The sequence below is a fragment of the Vigna angularis genome, chromosome 10, assembly GCF_016808095.1.
Source record: "Vigna angularis cultivar LongXiaoDou No.4 chromosome 10, ASM1680809v1, whole genome shotgun sequence".
In the NCBI taxonomy this organism is placed as follows: Eukaryota; Viridiplantae; Streptophyta; class Magnoliopsida; order Fabales; family Fabaceae; genus Vigna; species Vigna angularis.
The window spans coordinates 30,693,826-30,717,275 of NC_068979.1; the positions used below are offsets into that span (position 1 = coordinate 30,693,826).

Genomic DNA, 23,450 nt, shown 5'->3' on the forward strand with positions numbered 1-23,450 from the left:
ATCTCCCACATGCACGTATGTACTATGCCATCATGCGATCCCCTTTCTTGAATCCAGATACACCATGTCTTGCAAATTCTTGGTGCATGTGATGAGAGTTTTGACGTGATCAATCTCAGAAAGTGTCCTCAATCTTTCTCCTCGCTTGACCCTTCTTCTACACCATGCGTCATCATCCACAAATGATGATCCTATGAAAAATCCAAAGAAATTAAGAAATAACACAAAAATCTACACGCCTTTTCTTGAATAAAAGCCTCTGGCATCCTTCCTCATCGTCGTTGAAGAACTCATCGGTGCAACATCACCAGTGTGGTAGTTTTTCAACCATTGAATTGAATCTGAATATCTGATAGAAAATTTGTTTTTGGCAGAATTCAATGGCTTAGAAAATGTCACTTACTTGTTGCATTGGTGCAACGGTGGCATGTTAACTTTTTTCCTTAACAGATGAATCATACCAATGTTTGTTTACCCTTATTCGAGGAAAACCGGAGATCTAACTAGTTTCTCTACGTGGTTAAATCTACTCCATTTTCTATTTTTAATCTAATTTTTTCTATTATAGTATTAATATTAATATTACATTTCAGTCTTATTCTAGACTCATGCTAGTTATGGTTACTATTATAATTGTTTGTGTTCTCAACTATGTATACATTTATTTCTATTATAAATGAAGTGTATAATAATTTTAGCTTAATATGTTTGCACATGTTTATTTATAAACATTATCTTAGTTTTTTTATGTTTTTATTATTTACAAAACATGATAAATTATTATGTTTTAGCCTTTTCTTTGCACAAAGTTTTATATCTTCGTAGATATGCCAATTTACAATTTCCAATTCTCTCTCTCTCTCTATTATATATATATATATATATATATATATATATATATATATATATATATATATATATATATATGGGTCCTCTCAAATTGGTCTACATATTTTATATTCCATAATTATATTTCAAAACTAAAAAATTGAAAGTAAATTGTTATAACAAAGATCAAGATGTCTCTCTAAGTCCTAGATGTCTACTCTTCTAATGCTCAAGTTGATGTCTTCCGCTTGCACCAAGATCTTTTAGTTTTAAAAATGAATAGATAGTCTATCAAGGATGAAGTTCACTTGAGAGATACAAACACCAATGACATTGGAGCCCAACCATATAAGGGATTGATACAACCTTCTACCCAAAACCTTAAGGCAATGGGTTAATGGGTCTTTCATTTTTATATAGTGCTCTATTTTTTCATTTCTATCCAATATGGGACTTAGACTCACTTGGATTCCCAATATTTTTAACCCAATTATTTTAATTTTTTATGTGTCAAACACGTTTTCCATTTGACATTAAAGTGAGAACATGTTAAACTGTGTGAAAAAACTCAAATGCTAGCATAAACACGTTTGACATGTAAAAAAAAGGTTAATGTAATATAAAAAGATTATATTCATTCATTTTTAAAGTTTGAAGATCAAAATCTATCAAAATTTTGGATAAGATTGAATTTCAATTTTACATTAAAGTTCAAAGACTAAAAACATATATAACTCTTCTTATTTTTATGGGTCTTACCAAACTAGGCCTAAGTTATTTAGGCCTTACCTAATCTATATGAGTTTAGGGAATCCTAGTCTTTGATTAAGCTTCACTTTAGGCTACCTTAATATAATTTAATTCTAACATATGTTCATATGGTGTCCTTCTGTGGGAATGATATCATCTCGGTCCATTTACGATACACACTAACCTCTCTAAGCTCAAGGAGAATATGAGACTTTGAAAGAATTTTTTTCCTTTCTTTATCATCTTGGTTTTCCATGATATTTTTTTTTCCTTTCTTTGAAGGAATGATATCATCTCAGTCCTCCCACGGTACACTAGCCTCTAAGCTTAAGGAGGATTTGAGGCTTTGAAGAAATCTTTTCCTTTCTTTATCATCTTGGGTTTTCTATGGTATACCATAGTGGCTGCCCAATCTCAAAGAAACTTGTAGAGGAAGAGACTTGACAAGATACGTGTTAGAACATGTCAGAGAGGACATGATTTATTGATATGACAATTGTGCTATAGAGAAATGCAATGGTCTTGCATTTTAGATCGTAGGATTTGGAGAGATATGATGGTCATGACGTTTCAACTGGGGAATTTTCATATCTCTCCTACAAGATCAAATATTCCAAAGTTTTATACGTTAGAGTCAATCCATAAACTTTTTTTTAACATAAAAAATATATAATAATAGAATTATTAATTCAGCATTTAATATAACTGTATATTTAAAGTTTAAACTTGAAACATTTAATATAACTGTATACTTAAAGTTTAAACCTGAAATAATGTAATGAGCTATTTCACATACTTGGTAATACTAAAAACATATTATCTCATATTAACTATATTAATTTCTTATACTAACAGATGATTATATCATTGCATCGTATGATAGACTCACAAAGTTTAATTTGTACAAGAAATTTAAGTGTGTGCTAACAAAAACAAGTAAAACGAAAATATGTTTGTACATAACTTTTTCTGAGTAAAATCCACATAAAGTTAATGATGAGTCAAACTGAAATGGATCTTCCAAACAAGTCTCCAGCAAACAAAAAGTTAGGATGCTTGACAATAAACAACATCTTCTCTGAAACCATTATACCATCCTCATGATCCACCATTTGGTATTCCATCTCATTCCTTTCACAATTCTTTTCACTTTCACTAGCACATCAGCTTGATCTTGGAATATTACTGCTCCTTCGGGCCGTAATATACTGTTCATCTCCAATCCAATAGAATGTCTTCTGCGTTACATCTGCATTGATCATTTAAGTTAGCAGAACCCAAATGTAGTTTGTTTCCTTTGCACGCCTAACTCCAAGATTGTTCCTCTACAGGGTCTAACATAAACATTTAGCACGCACTCCAAGAATCTTATACAAGTTGAAAACATCATTTGCATGGAAAAGGCCTATCCATTATGAGTTTGTGCTCTCATTCGGTTTTGTTTGTCTGTGCAATCTCCAAAATGTGAACTATTGTGTACTAAATTATGCAACGGAAGATTCAATTTACTAGATCTTAGAGTTGTCATCAACATAAAAAAGATAAGTTGCAGGCAATAGACCAAAATGAAAAAGGAAAAGGAAACCATGTCACAGAAGTTACCAGTCATGATAAATGCCAATCAATCCACAGTGAAGTCTGCCTAAGTCGACAATATTTATACAACAAAGAAAAGGCGAAAATAGAGTTAGCCCAATCCACTTGTATGGCCAAAGACGACCACCGTAACTCAATTAAAAATGACCTATGTTAACTTTAAGTTCAGCACGGTCAAAAGGAATAATCCCTTTATATATAATAATATAGAAATTATGGATAAAAAAAAATATCGCAGTTCGATCGAGACAAATACAATAGAGTATATAGTTGAGAACATAAAAATAACAATAATTGTAACCATAACTAGCACGAATTTAGAATAAGATTTGAATGTAATATTAATACTAATACTATAATAGAAAAAATTAGATCAAAAATAGAAAATGAGGTAGATTTAACCACGTAGAGAAGCTAGTTAGATCTCCGGCTTTCCTCGAATAAGGGTAAACAAACATTGGTATGATTCATATCTGTTAAGGAAAAAAGTTAACATGCCACCGTTGCACCAATGCAACAAGTAAGTGACATTTTCTAAGCCATTGAATTCTGCCAAAAACAAATTTTCTATCAGATATTCAGATTCAATTCAATGGTTGAAAAACTACCACACTGGTGATGTTGCACCGATGAGTACTTCAACGACGATGAGGGTGGATGCTAGAGGCTATGATTCAAGAAAAGGCGTGTAGATTTTTGTGTTATTTCTTAATTTCTTTGGATTTTTCATAGGATCATCATTTGTGGTTGATGATGCATGGTGTGGAAAAAAAAGGATCAAGGGAGAAGAAAGATTGAGGACACTTTCTGAGATTGATCACGTCAAAACTGTCTCCACATGCACCAAGAATTTGGAAGACATGGTGTATCTGGATTCAAGAAAGGGGATCGCATGATGACATAGTGCATACGTGTATGTGTGAGATTCATGTGCGAACAATGAATCCAAGGTGTGAAGAAACAACGAGGGATTCAGAGATTTTCTATTTTAGTTGGAAGTGTATATGGCATTTTGTGAGAAGAATAAGGACAGCATGTGAAGTTGGATTTCATGGTGTGCCAGTTACATAAGATTAGGATACATAGTTGTTGGAGATATACCAACACACATAGTTGTTGTTTGTGATCACATTTCATGTGTCATGCTATAATTTGTTTGCGTTGTTGGGGAAGGCACGCACCAGACAATTGGCTTGAGACATAGAAGGAAAAAAGTGAGACAGAAGCAAGAGAAGATAATAGAGGGAGATAGTTGCAGAGGAGGGGTTAGCATAGGTTGGATCATCTTCTTGTGAAAAGCCACGTGATTGTGAAGCCTCTTCTGCAACGCCACTTTCCCGGGGTGACTCCCATTTGAATCTTCCAATCTTCATACCAAGAAAAGGCCAACTTATATATATATATATATATATTACTAGCAAGTTTCTTTAAGTTAGAGTTAGATAGACAGACGGATAGCTCAGCAAGATAATTTAGTCCTTGCTCCTTAGAGATTCAATATTCTCAAGTCATTTCTCCACATTGCTTGGTAGATTCTGGTGATGCAATCCAAGGTTTGAGCAGCTGATCCTCGGATTCATTTGGGCACATAACATTTTGTTGGCAATGGTAATAATTCTTTTACACTTTCCATATCACATTGTGTTACTTTTCCTTTCCAGGCCTTTAGTTAGACAGTCTGTTGTTTTACAGTCATTTGTTTTACTTTGCGTCTTAACAAATATCATGCAGAAGTGCCGTTTTTTTTTTTACTTATGTTAAGGATGCAATGTCTTTTTGAAGTTTAAAGGGTGCTTAACTAGGTGGCATTTACTATGTTGTCATGTAACAATTGCAACGTTGGCTTCATTTATATGATTGACCTTTACTTGTAATGTGGGAGCAAATTCTCACCAATTGGTTTGCATGTTTGCAAATGATAAAGGCACTGATGATTCTTTTGAATGCACAGGCTGATCAAGTCAATTTTGTAGTGGGGTCCCATGTTTGGGTAGAGGACACTGAGTTAGCTTGGATAGATGGAGAAATCCAGGAATCTAACAAAGACGAGGTCACGATCCTCTTTGAATCGGACACGAGGGTGAGTCTCCTGAATGTATGGTAAATCCGTATATATGCGTCTGTAGCACACATGCACACACACACAAACCTGCAAACAAAATTTTCTGTCTGGTATATGTAGTTCGTTTCTCCAATGCTTTGTACTTTTTGAGGCTATTGTGGGTGTGTGATGCATTATTATATTGGTGAAAAGGAATATCACAGTATGTGATAGGGTTTGAACCTTCTCTGTGCATCTGATATTCATATCATAGATACTTCTTTAGCAAGGAATTGTGTAGTTTATCTAAAATCTTGTCAAGAAGTTTGTTTGCAAGAGTTTTCCATTGTACTTCAGAGTTAAACCAATTCACCTACACAATGAGATTATTAAACTGTCGAAAGCACTCAACAGCATCTGCATTTCCATTGCAGGTTGTGAGAAAATCCGCTAACATGTATCCCAAAGATCCAGAATTCCCACCTGCTGGTGTGGAAGATATGACAAGACTGGCATATCTGCATGAACCAGGACTTCTTCAGAATTTGCAAATTCGATATTCCATAAATGAGATTTATGTAAGATGTTGAATCGATATTCCGGATGTGCTTTCTTTTGCTGTGACACTCACTGCAATGAAGCTTTAACTACTTTTTATGGTGTCGTTTGCAGACATACACGGGAAGTATATTGATAGCTGTAAACCCTTTTCAAAAGTTACCTCATTTGACTGGAACTAGTACCATGGAAAAGTATAAATGTGCGGCCTTTGGTGAGCAGAGCCCGCACCCTTTTGCTATTGCAAGTTCTGCATATAGGTACCTCGTTGCTGCTCTCAGTTTTCTGTACTTTGGTTGGTGGCTTTAACCTGTTTCTGTGCTTTAAAGAAGATAACAGGTCTAGATAATTAAGAAACAAATAAGTCCGTGTTATGGAGCGTATACCATTTGATAGTTTTTGTTTTTGGTTTTTGCATCCATCGCAACAACTTCTTTTTTGTTAAGTTGAAATCAGTGATAATCGTTGTTTTTTGAGGAGTCTAGGTCCTTATTTTTGTGGAAATTTATATCTCTCTTTTGAGTATTAACCAAAATGAAAACTTTTGTGATCTATCTTTTTTTAATACATTGCCTACTGAACTCAATAATGAAATGATAACTGTTTTTCTGGTTTTATAACTTATTTTTACTGTTTCTAGTTTCATAACGTGATAGCGGAACTCCTTCACTTTTAAGGGTATGTGAGAGAGAAGAAAACAGTTATCATTTGGTTTTTAAAGGCACAACTGATTGTAGCTTATGGTTTTTAAAGGATGAAATTTGAGATCTTCAAGAATATATAGATAGTGCCTACATAAGAAGTTTAGACAATGCCAAGAGTACCTTAAGTTATGTTTTCTCATTTGGTAGTGGTGTTTTGTCATGGAATTCAAAGAAATAGGAGGTGGTAGCTCAATCCACCACTGAAGATAAATATATTTCTGCTGCAGCCGCAACAAATCATGCCATTTGACTTAGAAAAGTTTTATATGATGTGGAGCAGCTACATGATGAATCTACTGCCATATGAGTTGATAATAAGTCAATTAATGCAATCGGGAAAAATCCTGTTAAGCATGGTGGAACTAAGCACACAAGGTGAAATATGATACCATTAGAGAAGTAGAAAAATCATAGGAAAACATCCTGGAGATAGCAATTCGAAGAAACAGATCTATCTTTTTGTAATACATCACCTACTGCACTCGGTAATAGAATGATAACACTTTCTTCCTTCTTGCATTGAGTAACTACACAAAAATTGTATTTCTGGTTTTATATCTCTTCTTTACCGTTTCTGGTTTCGTAGCAGTATCAAAGGTTCTTGGCAATTGTCAAATGATATAAAATTATGAATAAGACGTGTCTACATTCACTAACCAAGATAACTATCTACAGCAAGATGATAAACGAAAAAAGAAACCAATCTATTTTGGTTAGTGGAGAAAGTGGAGCTGGAAAAACTGAAAGTACAAAGATGCTTATGCAGTATCTTGCTTTTATTGGAGGGAGAGCAGAAACTGAAGGACGGTCTGTGGAGCAACAAGTTCTCGAGGTAAGAAACTAAATCTTGCCCTGTATTCTGATTAAGTTTCTGCATTTTAGTTTTCTTGTCTAACCCCAAGCTTACTGGACCATATATTAATCTCTCTCACAGTACTATGACTGTAAGATTAGTGATACATTCTTGAGAAATTTAATTTTGGATGTTATTACTTATTTTGCATGTTATGCACAATTGTGCAGTCCAATCCAGTTTTAGAAGCATTTGGCAACGCAAAGACAGTTAGGAATAATAATTCTAGGTACTGAGTTTGTTGTCCAATTAGATCTTTTTTCCTCTTCTTTGTAATTTCCTCTGCACCCTCTTTTGCCTAAATTGATTTAAAGTCTGTCCTAAGCTTACATAGTATAATTTCAGTCGTTTTGGTAAGTTTGTGGAGATTCAATTTGATCAAAAGGGGAGAATTTCAGGAGCTGCTATCAGAACATATTTGCTGGAACGATCCCGTGTTTGTCAAGTTTCTGATCCTGAGAGAAACTATCATTGCTTTTATATGCTGTGTGCTGCACCAAAAGAGGTACATTATTATTCTTCCTTGTTTTGGTACAACAATGACAAAGAGGTTTAAATTTTATAAGCTCAAATTTTCCAATTCCCTCGTCACTAACTTGATCCAAGTAGCTTACAGGATTCATGGTTTCATAACAAAAAGTTCATGAGCATTCTCTACATGCATATGAGCTTCAAAAGTTGGGTTTTGAAGTTTTTTTAAGTTAGCTTATGAGATTCATTGTTTTTATTTGAGTTTTCCCATGTCTAGGAATCTGGTAAGTATAAATTGGGAGATCCAAGAAAATTCCATTACCTTAATCAATCAAATAGCATTGAGCTGGATGGGTTGGATGATTCTAAGGAGTACTTTGCAACTAAGAGAGCTATGGAGGTTGTTGGGATCAGCTCTGAGGAGCAGGTACCTCTCAGTAACATCCCCATTGGAGAGTGTATATATGTTTCTTCTTTTTTTCTATTAATTGTTTTCATTAGAAATATTTGGCATCCCTCTTCTCAGGATGCTATATTTCGAGTAGTAGCTGCAATACTTCATTTAGGAAACATTGATTTTGTTAAGGGAGTGGAAGAGGTGTTTGATTCCTGTCAGCCCAAGGATGAAAAATCCTATTTCCACCTAAAAACCGCAGCTGAGCTTTTGATGTAAGTGAAGTCGTTAATTTATTTTTTGTTTCTCTTAAAAGTTAATCTCCAAGTCTATTACTTCTATGGTTATTTATTTGTTTGTTTGTGGAAGGTGTGATGAGAAGTCCCTTGAAGAGTCTTTCTGCAAAAGTATTATAGTGACTCGTGGCGACACCATAACAAAATCACTTGATCCAAATTCTGCAGCTCTCAGAAGAGATTCATTAGCTAAAATAATTTATTCAAGGCTTTTTGACTGGTAATATATCTATGATGCTCAAAAGTTTACATATCCTTATAAAAGCTCATTTTAATGTACATGAGTTTCCCTGATTCTATTGGTGCAATCATGTGTTGTCCAGGATTATGTGCAAGATAAACGACACTATTGGGCAAGATCCAAAGTCAAATAGTTTGATTGGAGTTCTAGATATATATGGATTTGAGAGTTTCAAAACCAACAGGTGCTTAGCCAGTACCCCTTTTTTCCAGATGTTGACATGAAGTTTAATTATTTACTATAGGAACTTATGCGCAATGCATTTATTAACTCTACTCTATGTTAGAAAATAACACTCGCTTAGATATTTGTGAATATGCTTTTGATGTTTTTCCACACTATGTGTCAATAAGACACTTACAGTTTATAGACTTACATATTGGCTTTTCACCTACAAAGCTATAAACTCTACCATTAGGACACCATTTATTCCTTATTATTGTCTAAAAACCACTGCATTAATCTACTGACTCTTACAATCTAAAACTGACAAAAGTCTTAAACAAATAAACAACCTAACTAAATCTATCACATTTAAGTTTACCCTAACGCTCTCTACGAAGAGAGAATCTATTGGTTATGGATCTGTCTTCTTCACATGCCAGAGTATTTTGTTTGTCTGATTCAAGCATAACATAAATGGTTAAAAAATGTTGAGGTAGTTGTGTTAGAATTTTGGGAGTAGAAATAATTGCATTGGTTGTTGATGGCTGGAAACTTAGAAAGAGGGTAGTTGAAAATTTTTGGAAGATGACTAGTAGATGATTGAGTGTATAATGTAGCTCTTAACGATGGTGGACGATTTTATAATTCCTATAACATGACTCCTGATAGTTCCTTGCTAGATATGTTTGTAACTTGATCTTCTCTTCCAGATTACTTGAGTTGAGTTTGCTTATATATAATTTATTTTAGTAAGATTGTCCTATATTATAAACATCCTTACTTAATAGAAAACAACGAAAAACATAAAAGAAAAATAGTGTCATTTTTTTGGAATTGACCCTTTTTCCTATGGTACTAACTTTTCAAACTCTCCTTTGTAATGTCTAATTGGTGGGACACAGCTTTGAGCAATTCTGTATCAATTTGGCAAATGAGAAATTACAGCAACATTTCAACCAGGTTTGATTCCCTTAGTTTGTCCATCTTGTTGGTACTCATCATCTGTTGAACAATTTCTGTTGACTCAATGAACACTTCATTTGCAGCATATCTTCAAAATGGAGCAAGAGGAATATAAAAAGGAAGAGATTGATTGGAGTTATATTGAGTTCGTGGATAATCAAGATGTTATTGATCTCATAGAGAAGGTGCAGTTCACACTTCCATCAATTTTGCCATTGTGGGAAACTTCTATCATTTTCTCATCTCAGTCTTGCATCAGATGTATTTTCATTTATATGTATGATTCTACCATGGTTTCCACTCCCATTTGGACTAAATTAATCCTGCTCGTGATAATGTGAGTGTGGTTGACCTGATGAGTTTTCATGATGCCTTTTTTGAAACATCCATTCAAATTAAATTCCTCAGTAAGTCAACATGTCATGATTAGCGAATAGTGATTGTTCTATTGATGTTACTGCCATCGATTTTTGGACAAAATGTGAGAATGGTTCATAGATGGCTTGCTAGTACATATAACTGCATATGTTAGGAACAAGTCAGAGAAATAACCTTTAAGAGAACAGGGTTTAAGGTGTATCAGAAGAGGAAAAAGGAGTAAAAGGGCATTAATTCAAAAAAAGAAAGAAAACTCAAACAGAGAAACCTGAGAATTTCAAATAGAAGTTTCAGAATTATTACAGAAACACTCCAGAAACCTACCACTATTCACTAATTTTCCTATCCTCCCCCCATAACCCCAAAACACACCTATATATACAAGCTTCCCAACAACATAAGATTTTACAGCTGTTTTAATAAACACAAACAGTTGTTTTTTCCTTTTTCCTGGTTTCTTCTTTAATAGAACTTTGTAATAGGAGGTGGTGTCCTGACAGAAGTTTTGAATATATTTTGTAAAACTGAACACATTCCATTATAAAGGAGTAAGCTCGTTTGTAGGGGTGTTTTGTTCTGTAATAAAGAGAGGAAATTCAGAATCTTTTCCCTGTGTTTACTATTGTTTCTTGTTAGGCTTTAACATTTTCTTTTCTGAAAAGAGTATGTATTTGAACTTTACTGAGATATACTTGTTTCTTTTGTATTTTACATTTCTAATTGATGTACACTTGTAACTGCAGAAACCAGTTGGCATTATTTCTCTCCTGGATGAGGCCTGGTATGTATTTCAATACTGAGTGGCTCAAACACTTGACTGTGGTTATTCAATTAGATACGGATTGGTTAATATTATTCACTTTTGCATTAAATATACTTCTATATAGATATGCAATGGCATCTGCATATGCATGACCTTTGAGATTGTGAGGTTGTCCTGCTTATTCTTTGTAGTATGTTTCCAAGATCAACGCACGAAACATTTGCTGAAAAGCTGTATCAAACCTTCAAAGACAACAAACGCTTCAACAAGCCAAAGTTCTCTCGCACTGACTTCACCATTAAGCATTATGCTGGTGATGTAAGTGAAGTACATTTTTGTCTACATAGTTTTCTCAAGGGCTAACTATTATTTTCATTTCATTCACGAAGAAAAAAGGCTTAATATATGATGGTTTTCAATTCCAGGTCACTTATCAAACTGATCTTTTCCTTGATAAAAATAAAGACTACGCTATTCCAGAGCATGCTGACATACTCAATGCCTCCAAGTGCTCCTTTGTTTCAGGGTTGTTCCCACCTTTACCTGAGAATGCTACAAAATCGAAAAAGTTCTCTTCAGTTGCCACTCAGTTTAAGGTCTGTTTTGTTTTGCCAAGTATATATATGAAAATTATCTCTGCCTTGTATTCATCTGCATTATGCTTAATTAATGCACGTATTACAAAGCTACAACTGCAATCTTTGCTTGAAACACTAAATGCTACCGAGCCACACTACATTCGTTGTGTAAAGCCAAATCATCTTCTGAAGCCAGGGATATTCGGGAACAAAATTGTGTTGCAGCAGCTTCGATGTGGAGTAAGTTCAATGCCATTTTGGCTGTGTTCTCTTGTCTGACATGAGTACTGTGGCCAAGTGACTTGAGACTTTGCGGATGCCATTCACAGGGAGTAATGGAGGCAATTCGGATAAGTTGTGCTGGATATCCTACTAGAAAGAAATTTGATGAATTTGTTCAGAGGTTTAGCATCCTGGAACCTGAGGTTCTGAAAGAATGGTATTTTCATGCATACCTTTCCATTTTTTGTTTTGCCTTTTCCAGTCATATTGATGAATCTGATTGTGGAGTATTTGAAACTGAATAACAATAACCATACATTCTCAGCCCTAATAGGAAGACTGCTTGCAAGAGGCTTCTAGATAGAGTCAATCTTAAAGATTATCAGGTGCCAATTTATCCAACTGGATTTTTTATTCATCTCAGTTGTAGCATTTACATTGCATGCTGGTTTGCTTTAACATGGACTTGAAATAAAATGTTATTCGGAATAAAACAAGTTAACTGCTATTGCATTGCTTCTATGTGCTTGTGTGATTGCTTCATTTAAGATCATAAAAGGAAAAACAATAAAACTCTTGCTGACTGAACTATTTCCCATTGCAGATTGGAAAGACAAAAGTGTTTCTGAGAGCAAGTCAAATAGCAGAACTAGATGCATGTCGTGCAGAGGTCCTGGGAAGATCTGCAAGTGTTATTCAGAGAAAACTCCGCACGTTTCTCTGTCAGAAACAGTTCATCTCATTGCTGTTGTCTGCCATAGAACTTCAAAGGGTTGCGAAAGGTGTCATTTATGTGAAGCTTTTAGGACTATTTGTAGTGTTTTACTATGTAATCAATGAAATGTTATTGCACGTTGATTGTATATTTATGTGCTTTGAATTTAATGTAGGACAACTTGCACGACATCAGTATGAATGCATGAGGAGAGAAGCAGCTTCTTTGAAAATTCAGAAAGATTTCCTAATGCATGTTTCCAGAGAAGCTTACAAAAGTATTTATGCCTCAGCTATTTATATTCAAATTTGTTTGAGAGGGATGGTTGCTAGAAATGACCTTAGATTCAGAAAACGATCACAAGCTGCAGCTGTTATACAGGTAGGATAGAGAACTTCTTAGTTAAAAGAAGAATACTGTTAAAAAGTGGATTTCAAGCCTAACTCAACCCCACAAACCGGTTTGTAAGGTGAGGTGATACCATGTTAAAAAGTAAACTTTAGACCTAACTCAACTTCACAAAACCAACTTCTAAAGTGAGGTTTGCACCCACTTATATATTATAAATTAGTCTTATTTCTAGTCGACGTGGGACTTTCAATACAGATACACTGTCATATCTAAGTCTTACATTGAGTAAAAATGAAAAAACTAAATAAAAAATAACATTTTGGATTAGAAGTAGTGTTTTATGTCAGTTTGATTCAGGTTTCATTGGTATTGAATTTCTTCAGTTATGCTTCGTTAAAACAAATAATCATTTATATCTAGAATCTCAAGTGAAATTTAAGTCTTTCACTTACCCTTTCAATCATTGTAACATGCTATTTTATAATGAACAAGCATGAGGTTAAAGCATCGAAGGTGTTGGGCAATTGTTTATCTCACTAGTAACCATATATTCACATGGTATGATGTTTGGTGCATTATATATAAAACATGATAAATTTAATGTGCTTTTTCTTTTGTCTTCTTATTATAGGGTCTATATAGAGGTTATATTGCTCGTACTTATTTCCAGAGGTTAAAGAAAGCAACAATTTTCGTAGTGTGTTCCAGGAAGAGAACAATGGCTCGGAGAGAACTTCGAAAGCTTAAAATGGTGTTCCCTCTTCCCTCTTGTTTAGTTTTCTTCATTCTTAAAGCATTAGCAAATTCCTATAGTATTTTTCATTTTAAAATTAATCAGCATTATTAATCATTTTTCATAAGAAATTGGTGAGCTTTTGTTACCATAAAATTCTCTACATCTCTGATACTATATATATATATATATATATATATATATATATATATATATATATATATATATATATATATATATATTTCTATTGTAGGAAATATAAATTAATAAATTTATGATAAATTTAGATGTTTTTAATTAAATTTTGTTGGTATATTAAGTACTCAATTTTTTAATTGAGTTTTTACTATTTAAGTTTTTATTAATTAGATGGCGTGGTTATGATTTTATTATATAATCTTAATTACTTCTCTCTACATGTTAAGAAATGTTGCTCATATAAATATTGTTGTTATCATGAATAATTTTTATTATTTTTATTTAAAATAGATTGGATAACAAGTAGGTTTCATTAATAATAGTGATGAAACAATCTTTTCATAATTCTATGTGATGATATGAAAGTTATTAGGACGAATAATGATCTAGTTATTCAACACGTTCTCAATAAAAAAAATAAAAGTTATTTAATCACTTATCATTTTATATTTTAACCATAATATTATTTTTATACTAATTATAAAATTTTACATTTACAAGTGAAAACAAATAAATAAAATAGTCATATCACACAATTAATATTAACAAAGACTTAACTGGAAAATATATAAGTTTTGAATGTTCAATAAACCAAAAACTTTTAATAAAAAGTTAATTAAGAATGCTCAAATTTATCAATAAATTTAAACTTACAAAAATAAGAAATCCTCGACCATTGGCAAACTATAGTTTTTAGATTTTTCATTGTGGCTCTTTTACTTTCCTATCTATAATTAATATATATTTTTAAATTTGAACTTAGTGTAGGCTGCCAAAGAAACAAAGGCACTTGAAGCTGCAAAAAATAATCTGGCAAAGAAAGTGAAAGATTTAATTTCGTTTCTAGAGGAAGAGAAGACAATGAGGGTAATTTATTTATTTACAGTAAATTAAAATGTAGAAGCATGAAAGAGTTTATCTCCAAGATGCTAAATGTTTTGTCCTTTCATTATGATATTGAGGAAGCTACGACACAAGAAAATGAAAAACTACAATATGCTTTGCAAGAGAAGGAGGTACAGTTGGAAGCCAAAACACAAGAAATTGAAAACCTAAAACATGTTTTGCAAGCGAAGGAGGTTCAGTTCGAAGAAATCAAGGAAGCCAAGAAACAGGAAACTGAAAAACTGCGGCTTGATTTGCAAGAGATGGAGTTTCAGTTCCAAGAAGCTAAGGCAGTGCTCACTGAGGAACTAGAGACTGCCATGAAAGTAGTTGAGCAACCTCAAACTGTGCAGGTATTCTGTTAATTATTCATACCTTCCTTTTGCTGCAAATCTTGTATTGAAAGAGAATATTAAGATGGATGGAAATAAAAAACTGTTAAGAAGGAGACAGCGTCAGACTAGAGTTTATAGGTAATTTGATGGGATGGAACAACATATCCAACAAACAATAAATATCGTTAAGATATATTCTAATCATAATTCTAATACTATGTTAAGAAGTGGACTTTAAACCTAACCCAATCTCATGAAACCGGTTTAAACCGTTAGTGTAAGGTGAGGTTTGCACCAACCTATATATTATACATTGATTTTATTTCTAGTTTCCAACAAACACTTAATTCAACCCAAATAAATCTAGAAAAATTAAATATTATTTTTCTTTTCACTCGTTAGTATTCTTTTGGAATGAGTAATAATAGTCTTTGTACATGTATTTATACATAATACAAAGAATATAACTCTCACGTCTTATTTACTATATTTACGTAGTGCTTTCAATTTATTGGTTTTTAATTTCTCTCTCCAATGCTTCTCTACCAAAATTGTTTGTTCACCAATTTTAATAATCTCTTACTTGAAAACTAATTTCAATTTGTTTACACACCTTCATTAGTGCAGTGAAATTCTAATTTTGTTCCTTATTTTTATATTCGTAATAGAAACTTATAAAATAAGTGAGTTTTAAAAATTACTCTATTTGTCCTTATTAAGATTTTGTTAGAGTCTTCTTGGGTCAGAATTGTGTCAAAGATTAAAAAAGCATACAAAAATACTGTATGCGAATACGTATTAGAATCATAAACACATCATTTTAAGGGACATACTCAAATTTTCTAATTAACTAATGTGAAAAAAATAATGAAGTGTTTGTAGAGTTGTTAAAACAGATAATCTGACTCGATCCAATCTGATCTATTATAAGTTAGTCATTTAATGAGTTAATTTAACCCAACTCACTTGTTAGTATTTGATATTGAATTTTTATGTGTTTATTTTTTATTCTCTGCAGGAACTGGTGAATTCATTCGAAAAGAAAATTGGAAGAGAGTTACCTACAAATGTTACTAACGATGAGTTGAATAACCTTACTTTAGAAAATAAACGTATTAAGGTACAAATCAAATACCAAGTATTTGAAATTTATGCATTCTTGTAATTATTTTTTATTATTATTATTATCGTTATTTTTTATGCTTTACAGGAACGCATTAAATTGTTGGAAAAGAAAACTACTTTACAAGAGTTTCCTGTTAACGATGAGTTTATCTATAAGCTTATTTCAGAAAATGAACACCTTAAGGTACAATTTAAATAACGTGTTTGAAATTTTACATTATTGTATATATTGTTATTGTTATGTTTTACAGGAACAAATTAGTTCATTGGAAAAGAAAATTACACCGGATTTTCTTGTCAATGCTGCTGACGCAATCAATAAATTTGCATCGGAAAATGAACATTTGAAGGTATAAATTAACATTAGATATCTCTTATTAAATCTAGGTTTAATAGCATTTCTTTTCTATATTTATAATAATAATATTATAAGAAAACACAATGATAAAAAAATTGTCAGTAAAATAGTATTTATTAACAAGTTTTATTTATGAAAAAAAGCTGTCAGTAAAATATAATTTATTGATGAATTTTAGAATTTTAATTGTTAATGAATATTTTCACTTACAATTGATTCATAGGTCATGTATAACTTTTATTAATTAGATACTTTTGTTAGTCAAATAATTTCAAAGTTTTTGCTTTAGTTTTGATAATGTGAAAGTAAAATTTGTTGGTAATTGAATTTTTTGAAAATCTATTAATAATTAAATTTTTGAAATTTCATTAATAATCGTATTTTTTAAAATTTGTTGATAAATTCGTTGGTAAAATTGAGTTTTAATTTTCTCACTAAATCTGATGAAATATGTCTTATATATTAAGTGGAGATGAGTGAGAAGAAAAAAGAAAAAAGAATGAGGAGAAAGAGAAGAAATGGGAAGAAAAACAATGAGAAAGATGAAGAGGAGAAGAAGAGAAGGAAGAGGAGGCGATGAGGATTGTTATTGCAGTGGTGACGATAGTGATAAAGGAGAAGGAAGAGGAGGAAGAGGAGGAGGAGGGAGAACCAAAAGTGGTGTACACAATGACAACGATGATAACAACAACAAATGTCGGTGACGAAAGAAAATGAAAAAAAATAAAAAGAAAAAAATGAAAAAGAAAAGAATAAGGAAGGAAAAAACCAAATATCAACAATTATTTACTGACATTTCTAAATCGTCAATAAAAATTATCAACTAGCATTATATCAATGATTTTTTTTATGTTGGTAATCTTGCTTGATTGAAGAAATTTTGTGCTTACAAATGAATATTTTTCCTATTGACAAGCTCAGGTTTTTTTTTATAGTGTAATGATTCAAAGTATTTCTTTTTATTATTTTTTCTCAGTGATGCCCTATGTTTTAAAATGACTCAATGTGATTCTTTCAATTAATCAACGTTAACATAGTTTAAATCACCCACGCTTTACGTTTTTATTGTTCAATCCCAAGAACAAAAAGGGATAAATGATATTAATATTGATATAGCAGAAGGATCATATTTAGTCTTTTTTAAAATATATAGAGACCATATTGAGTACAAAATAAATAGAAAAAAAAAACATTGAGTTAAAAATAGGGAGAAAACATTGAATTATTATTATAAATATAAGGACAAAAATGTTATTAAACCAATGCAAAAACATCCTTTAAACACATCTCCTTTATGTTCATGACATTTTCATATTATCTAATTCATCTTCATTTTCTCTTGGTTGCTATTACTACCAGCCACAATACTCACAACCTTCTTCGCCACGCCACCAAGCCTACTCTCTTGAAATATCTCTGCGGCACCATTATCGCTCTCGTCCTTCTCCATCTTCTCGTCCACACTCGAGGTTTCGTACTAACAATGACCTTCACCGGCATGCCATTGTTTCCAACACACCACCTTTGCAAGCTTCTCATCTCATTTCTTCTAAAAGTTTTTTGTCGTCATTCCATTTAGGGTGTTTTTTTAATTATATTTTTCTTTACCCTAAGATGTTATTATTGGCAATACTTGCTCTAAGTTATTTGTTTCTCATTGTTGAAAAAATACGTAGCTAAAATGTATTTAATTTGTGTTAAAAATATACTTAAAATGTATTTCATTTTCATTAATGTTAGAATCTAGAGATCTCATATTGATTAGAAATAAAATAGATTTACACTATATAAGTGGTGTAAATCTCATCTTATTTTGAGTTAGGCTTAAAATCTATTTTCTAAATTAGAATAGAAAAACGAGAATAAATTGACATATTTAAATATTATATTTACATGTTGCTTCTAAATTATTCTTATTAGAACTTTTTATATTGAATAGAAACAATACAAATGATGTGGACTTTAAAAGAATACACACAATACTAGAAAATTAATAATCTTCATATGATATTTGAAACATTAACTATAGGACATTATTTGTAATGTTTAACATGAATACATCATGACACCTTAAAAGTTATTTGAAAAAGTAGTTGTTAGGAGTAAAATTTTCATATAGTTATTAGTGGTATTAAAACAGGATATAGAATTTAATCAAAATCAAAAAATCAAATCCATGGGTCATATAATAATCAAAATCTGATATAGACTTAATAATCAATTATATAATGTAGACTTAATAGTCAAAATTAATATCTATCCATATATTGTCTTAAATTTATATAAGAAGAAAATTTAAGTGATTGGGTCATATGATTCCTCAAAATCACATTAATGAGAAAATGGTATGAAAACATTTTGTGAACAACAATAAAAAATTACAATAGAATCACATGTTTAACACTCCGTGAGAAACAAAAAATAACATAAAAAATGTGGAGAAGAGAGTGAGGAACATGGAAATCAAGGACAGCCCAAAATTGTCCCTTCTTTAATTCTATACTTTTTATAAATTTAATAATGTATTTTTATTTTAATAATAATAATACAATTAAATTTTATTTTTTATTATTATAAAATATGGGTAGACACGTGTGTTTCTATCAGTTTTTCATATAATTATTGATTACAGTTATAAATTTGTTCTTTTGTAAAAACATATATAGACTTAACTAAAGTGATTAATAAATTTAAAAACTCTCAATTGAGTTTTTATTAAAAAATTTATTTCAATCTTTACAATTTAACTTTTTTATTGAATTTATAAAATACTATGTGACAATAACTATATAAGATAACCCAACAAGATAATAGTCAATTGAGAAATAGTCTATCATTGCATTAACACAAAAATTTAATAATAATAATTCAATTGAGCAATGAATTTTTTTTAGTACTCAATAAGTTATAAAAACTTAATAAAAATTCAATTAAAAACTTCCAAATTTACAATGGATTTTGAAACTTAATTAAACACCAATAATATAATTATGCTTATAACAAGGACGAAATAATCATTTTAACACCAATAATAATAATAATAATAATAATAATAATAATAATAATAATAATAATAATGTATTTTTATTAATATAGAGATGAGGAATGAAAAGATCAATATATAAGAATACTTACAAACCGTTATTTATATTAAAATAAATAAACACCATTTCCAAACCTTTGACTTTATTTTTATATCACATTTTCAAGAACACGTCATTCACAAAACGCCGCCGTGAAACCGGCAACGAACATTCCATTTTTTACAACAAAATAACATAAACTAAATTATAATTTTGATCTTCTATCATTTTTATCCGCGATTTGATCTTATTCTTACTTTATTTTTCAAACATTTTATTCTTCAGATTTAAAAAAATGTAAAATTATTCCATTCAAATGATTAAATCGTTTAATTCAGAATTCAATTAGATCTATCACCATAAATATTATGTTATTTACTTTAATTATACTTAAACCTTGACCTTTATAACAACTTGTACAATAAAACATATCAAGGAAATTAAATTTCAATTCCAATAAGAAAATGGCATAAATAACATACATATATACAGAAGTAAATTATTTCTCACTAGATTTTCTTAAATTACATTTACCTTCTTTGTATTTTCTTTATTATTATAATTACTTCTTTTCATAAAAATAGACCGTGTAATGTAAAAATGTAATGTTTTTTATATGAACAATTTTTAAAAAGTATAGAATTAGTTTGTTTAATAGAGAAAATATCGATCTTAAAAAAATACGACTCAAAATTAAAAATTACACTATAATCAGAGAAAAAAAAAGAAAATAAATAAATAAAAAAAATCACATGTCAGATCTTTCAGAAGCCATATTTTGAATTTATAAAGAAAATCTTTTTACATGAAATTTCGTGAATTTACAATTGTTTTTTCTTTTCATTTTGGTACTAATTAATGATAGAGAAAAATGTGAAGGCGACAGAGTCCAAACGACAGCGTTGCGAAAATCTTCTTCTTCTTCAAAGCCCAGCTCTGTGATTTCTCCCAAGAAGACCCTCCATTATCACTTTCTTCTTGTACTCCTCCGAATCGAGATCAACCTCGTTGGACGGCGTCGTTTTGGAGTTTCCGTCGTCGTTTACGCTACCGATTTTCCCCCAGCGCGGAGCGCAGTAGAGCCACACCGAAGTACAGAGAATGGCACATAAACGACCCCAAAATATCATAATCACCAAAGTCACCACCACCACCGACATGCCAAAAACACCGTCGTTTCGTGCCTTCTTACGTGTCGTTTGCGTTCGCACCGCCGGCGGCGGCAGCCGCCCCGCCTGCCGTTTCGCCTGAGCAGGAGAACCTCTCCCCTGTTGACGCGTGTCCTCTGCGTTGTTTTCCAAACCGTGTCTTGTCTGGAACATAGTTTAAGAATATAAGGAGTTAGAACATAGAATTTATCGAAATTGGAAAACAATTGAAAAAGAATAATTATTACTCCAGTTCCCAGTTTATTTTAATGGAGGGAAATTAAATTTTTTAATATCGATAATGTGCAGTCACTAACATTTCTTTATTAAGGATTTGACTTGCATAATTTAATTACTCTAATTAGCAGTATTATTATTATTATTTAAGTTCAACTATTCAAATTCTTTTTACGTATTTTGTCACCGTATAATTTTTATTTTGTATGCATTTTACGAATCCATTAAATGTGTGAGTATAACACCGTTAGAATGTTAAAAAAAAAATTAAGAAAGGAAAACTCGTTTTATTATCAAGTTTTACAAAATTGATTTTCTTGATGGTATGTTATTAATTATCAATGTTTTTTAAAAAACTTGTTAACACATTTAATAAATTGAAAAACATGTAAAAAAATGGAAGATATAATGTTAGAAAAACAAAATGAAAATTTGATAAGATATGATTATTAGAATAAATACCTGTGTGGGGGTATAATAGGGTGTGGCGGGTGGGTGAGTGGACGGCGGAGGGTTGGTGGTTGCCGGAGACTGAGGCTTATGAGGAAGAGTTGACTTTGACTTGGCCTTGGAATAATGAGCATGGTGAGAGTGAATTGAAGCTTCAAACGGCACCGTTTTGTAAGATGATTTCTTGGTGAATCGAATCCTTAGCCATGAAAAACAACTTGTGGTAGTAGTTTTGTTCTTCCTCTTTTTCTTCTTGATGTTTGAAACATTAGAGGGTTTGGTGGGAGAAGATTCGAAGGCATGGGAAGAGCCAAAACAACATAGAAAAAGAGAGGTTTTGGATTTGGCCATGGAAATAGAAAGGATGAGAAAGAAGGATTTGATGAGATTGTTAGCAGTGGGTGATGAACATGGTTATTATTAGAATGATGAGGAAGAAGAAGATGAAAGGTTTTTGAGATTAGAAATATGATTAGTGATGGTGTTGTAATTGAAAGCATGGTAATTAAAATAATGATGAGATAGGAAATGGTTTTGTTTGATATATAATGTTAATTAGGGTTTTGGGATGGAAGACTTAGACTTTTAACGAGTCCAAATCTTCTTCACACGTTTACACCTTCCTCACGTTTCATCATAAATTCAATCTTTTAATTTATCTTTGGAGGCTTCTCTAAGGTGCTTATGCTTTACGTGCATGCACACACATGTGTAGTCATCATCAAATGGTAAAAACCATAAGAATGTAATTAGTTATAGTTGGTTTGACCACAAAAAACAATTGTGTAATGGAACTAATCGATTTCTTTTCTTTCATATGTATGTAACGTAATGTGGGGATTCCATGATCATCAAATTTGGTGGTTATATATGTACTTGTGTGATATTTCAATTAGTTTCTAACTTCTCTTTTACTAATAGGAAAACTTATTTTTCATCATCTCATTGATAGTTTTAGTGGATAAATTTTTCTTTACTAGTTTGCAAAATTTACTTAAAATAAAGCTACATAAAACCCTTGTTTTTAAGACTTTTATGTTTATCCATTTTAAAAAAAAAAAAAACTAGTTGTTCTTTTGTTCCTAATATTAGGGTTTTATGTAAGATAAATTATTAAGTTTCACGTTTAATCCATAAAAAACACATATCATATAAATATCATATATATATATATATATATATATATATATATCAACTCACGTAAAATATTCATATGATACACAATAATTAGTTTTTATTTACCAAAATAATTAATTTTTTATATTTTTAACTAATATTATATTTGGCATGTTTATTAATTTACTGGACCATGTCCACTTTGTATAATTCTTTAGGAATTCATCATAAAGAAACATGCTTTCGAATAATTTCAATTTTTGATAGTTTTCGCTCATTCAAACAATTAACACACGAAAAATAGAATATTCGATTATTGTCTGGAACATTCATCTTTGCAAATTCATAAATTGTTCCATTTCACTCTCATATTCATTTGTTATGTGTATTAAATTTATCCAACTCTGATCCATTGTTATCGGTAAAAACCAACACCTTTGCTTTTAGGTGAAGCTAAGAAACAATTAAACATGCAGTCTAATTTGTGAACTCAACCCTACTACCAGACCACAACATAAACAATTAATCAATGGATTTAGTTCAATACGCTCACTTCAAAGTATTTAAGAGACTAATATCTCATTCCTAAACAATCCTATTAATTAAGACTCATACCGATATCCATTTTTCTTTTGCCTATAATTTATTTGGTGATTTTGATCACCACTAAAAATCCACCACCTCACTGTTTTGTCATTCTAACATAGCAATGACCAGTGTAAAGAAAGCTCCAAGAAGCAGTGAAGCAACAAAGCAACAAAGGAAACACAATGAAGCAACTAAACAAGCAATGAAGGAAACACAAACGATAGGAAGAAACTAACAAGAATAAGAAGCATAGAGAAAACTCAAAGATTTCACAAACGTGAAAGACAAAAGGAAGAAAGATATGAATATTAAACATTATACACCAGT

At 31.3% G+C, this 23,450-nt stretch overlaps 2 protein-coding genes across 2 annotated transcripts; one reads left to right on the plus strand and one right to left on the minus strand.

Annotated features, from left to right (window-relative positions):
• The first annotated feature begins 3,803 nt into the window (after nucleotides 1-3,803).
• On the plus strand, nucleotides 3,804-16,499 carry LOC108334983 (myosin-8). Its single transcript, XM_017570902.1, has 27 exons — nucleotides 3,804-3,807; nucleotides 3,907-4,037; nucleotides 5,126-5,254; nucleotides 5,650-5,793; nucleotides 5,888-6,040; nucleotides 7,157-7,309; nucleotides 7,501-7,559; nucleotides 7,676-7,835; nucleotides 8,079-8,228; nucleotides 8,328-8,470; nucleotides 8,565-8,711; nucleotides 8,815-8,916; nucleotides 9,800-9,857; nucleotides 9,944-10,045; nucleotides 10,982-11,019; nucleotides 11,193-11,319; nucleotides 11,427-11,597; nucleotides 11,688-11,819; nucleotides 11,909-12,018; nucleotides 12,127-12,187; nucleotides 12,406-12,583; nucleotides 12,692-12,897; nucleotides 13,499-13,618; nucleotides 14,567-14,665; nucleotides 14,884-15,025; nucleotides 16,257-16,327; nucleotides 16,395-16,499. The coding sequence occupies exons 1-27, from the start codon at nucleotides 3,804-3,806 to the stop codon at nucleotides 16,497-16,499; spliced, it is 3,195 nt and encodes a 1,064-aa protein (XP_017426391.1).
• Nucleotides 16,500-20,360: 3,861 nt separating this feature from the next.
• Nucleotides 20,361-21,900, minus strand: LOC108334984 (uncharacterized protein At5g23160). The gene is made up of 2 exons (XM_017570903.2): nucleotides 21,432-21,900; nucleotides 20,361-20,897 (listed from the first exon to the last, which is right to left on the minus strand). Exons 1-2 carry the CDS (start codon nucleotides 21,768-21,770, stop codon nucleotides 20,508-20,510), a joined length of 729 nt encoding a protein of 242 aa, XP_017426392.1. The 5' UTR covers nucleotides 21,771-21,900; the 3' UTR covers nucleotides 20,361-20,507.
• Between the last annotated feature and the right edge of the window lie 1,550 nt (nucleotides 21,901-23,450).

Coding starts and splice junctions, on each gene's coding strand:
- LOC108334984 (XM_017570903.2), bottom strand. CDS start 21,770: ATGGCCAAATCCAAAACCTCTCTTTTTCTATGTTGTTTTGGCTCTTCC. Junction 20,898..21,431: donor CCTATTATACCCCCACACAG/GTATTTATTCTA, acceptor ACTATGTTCCAG/ACAAGACACGGTTTGGAAAA.
- LOC108334983 (XM_017570902.1), top strand. Junction 11,820..11,908: donor TGCAGCAGCTTCGATGTGGA/GTAAGTTCAATG, acceptor TGCCATTCACAG/GGAGTAATGGAGGCAATTCG. Junction 15,026..16,256: donor GAAAGTAGTTGAGCAACCTC/AAACTGTGCAGG, acceptor TGGAAAAGAAAA/CTACTTTACAAGAGTTTCCT.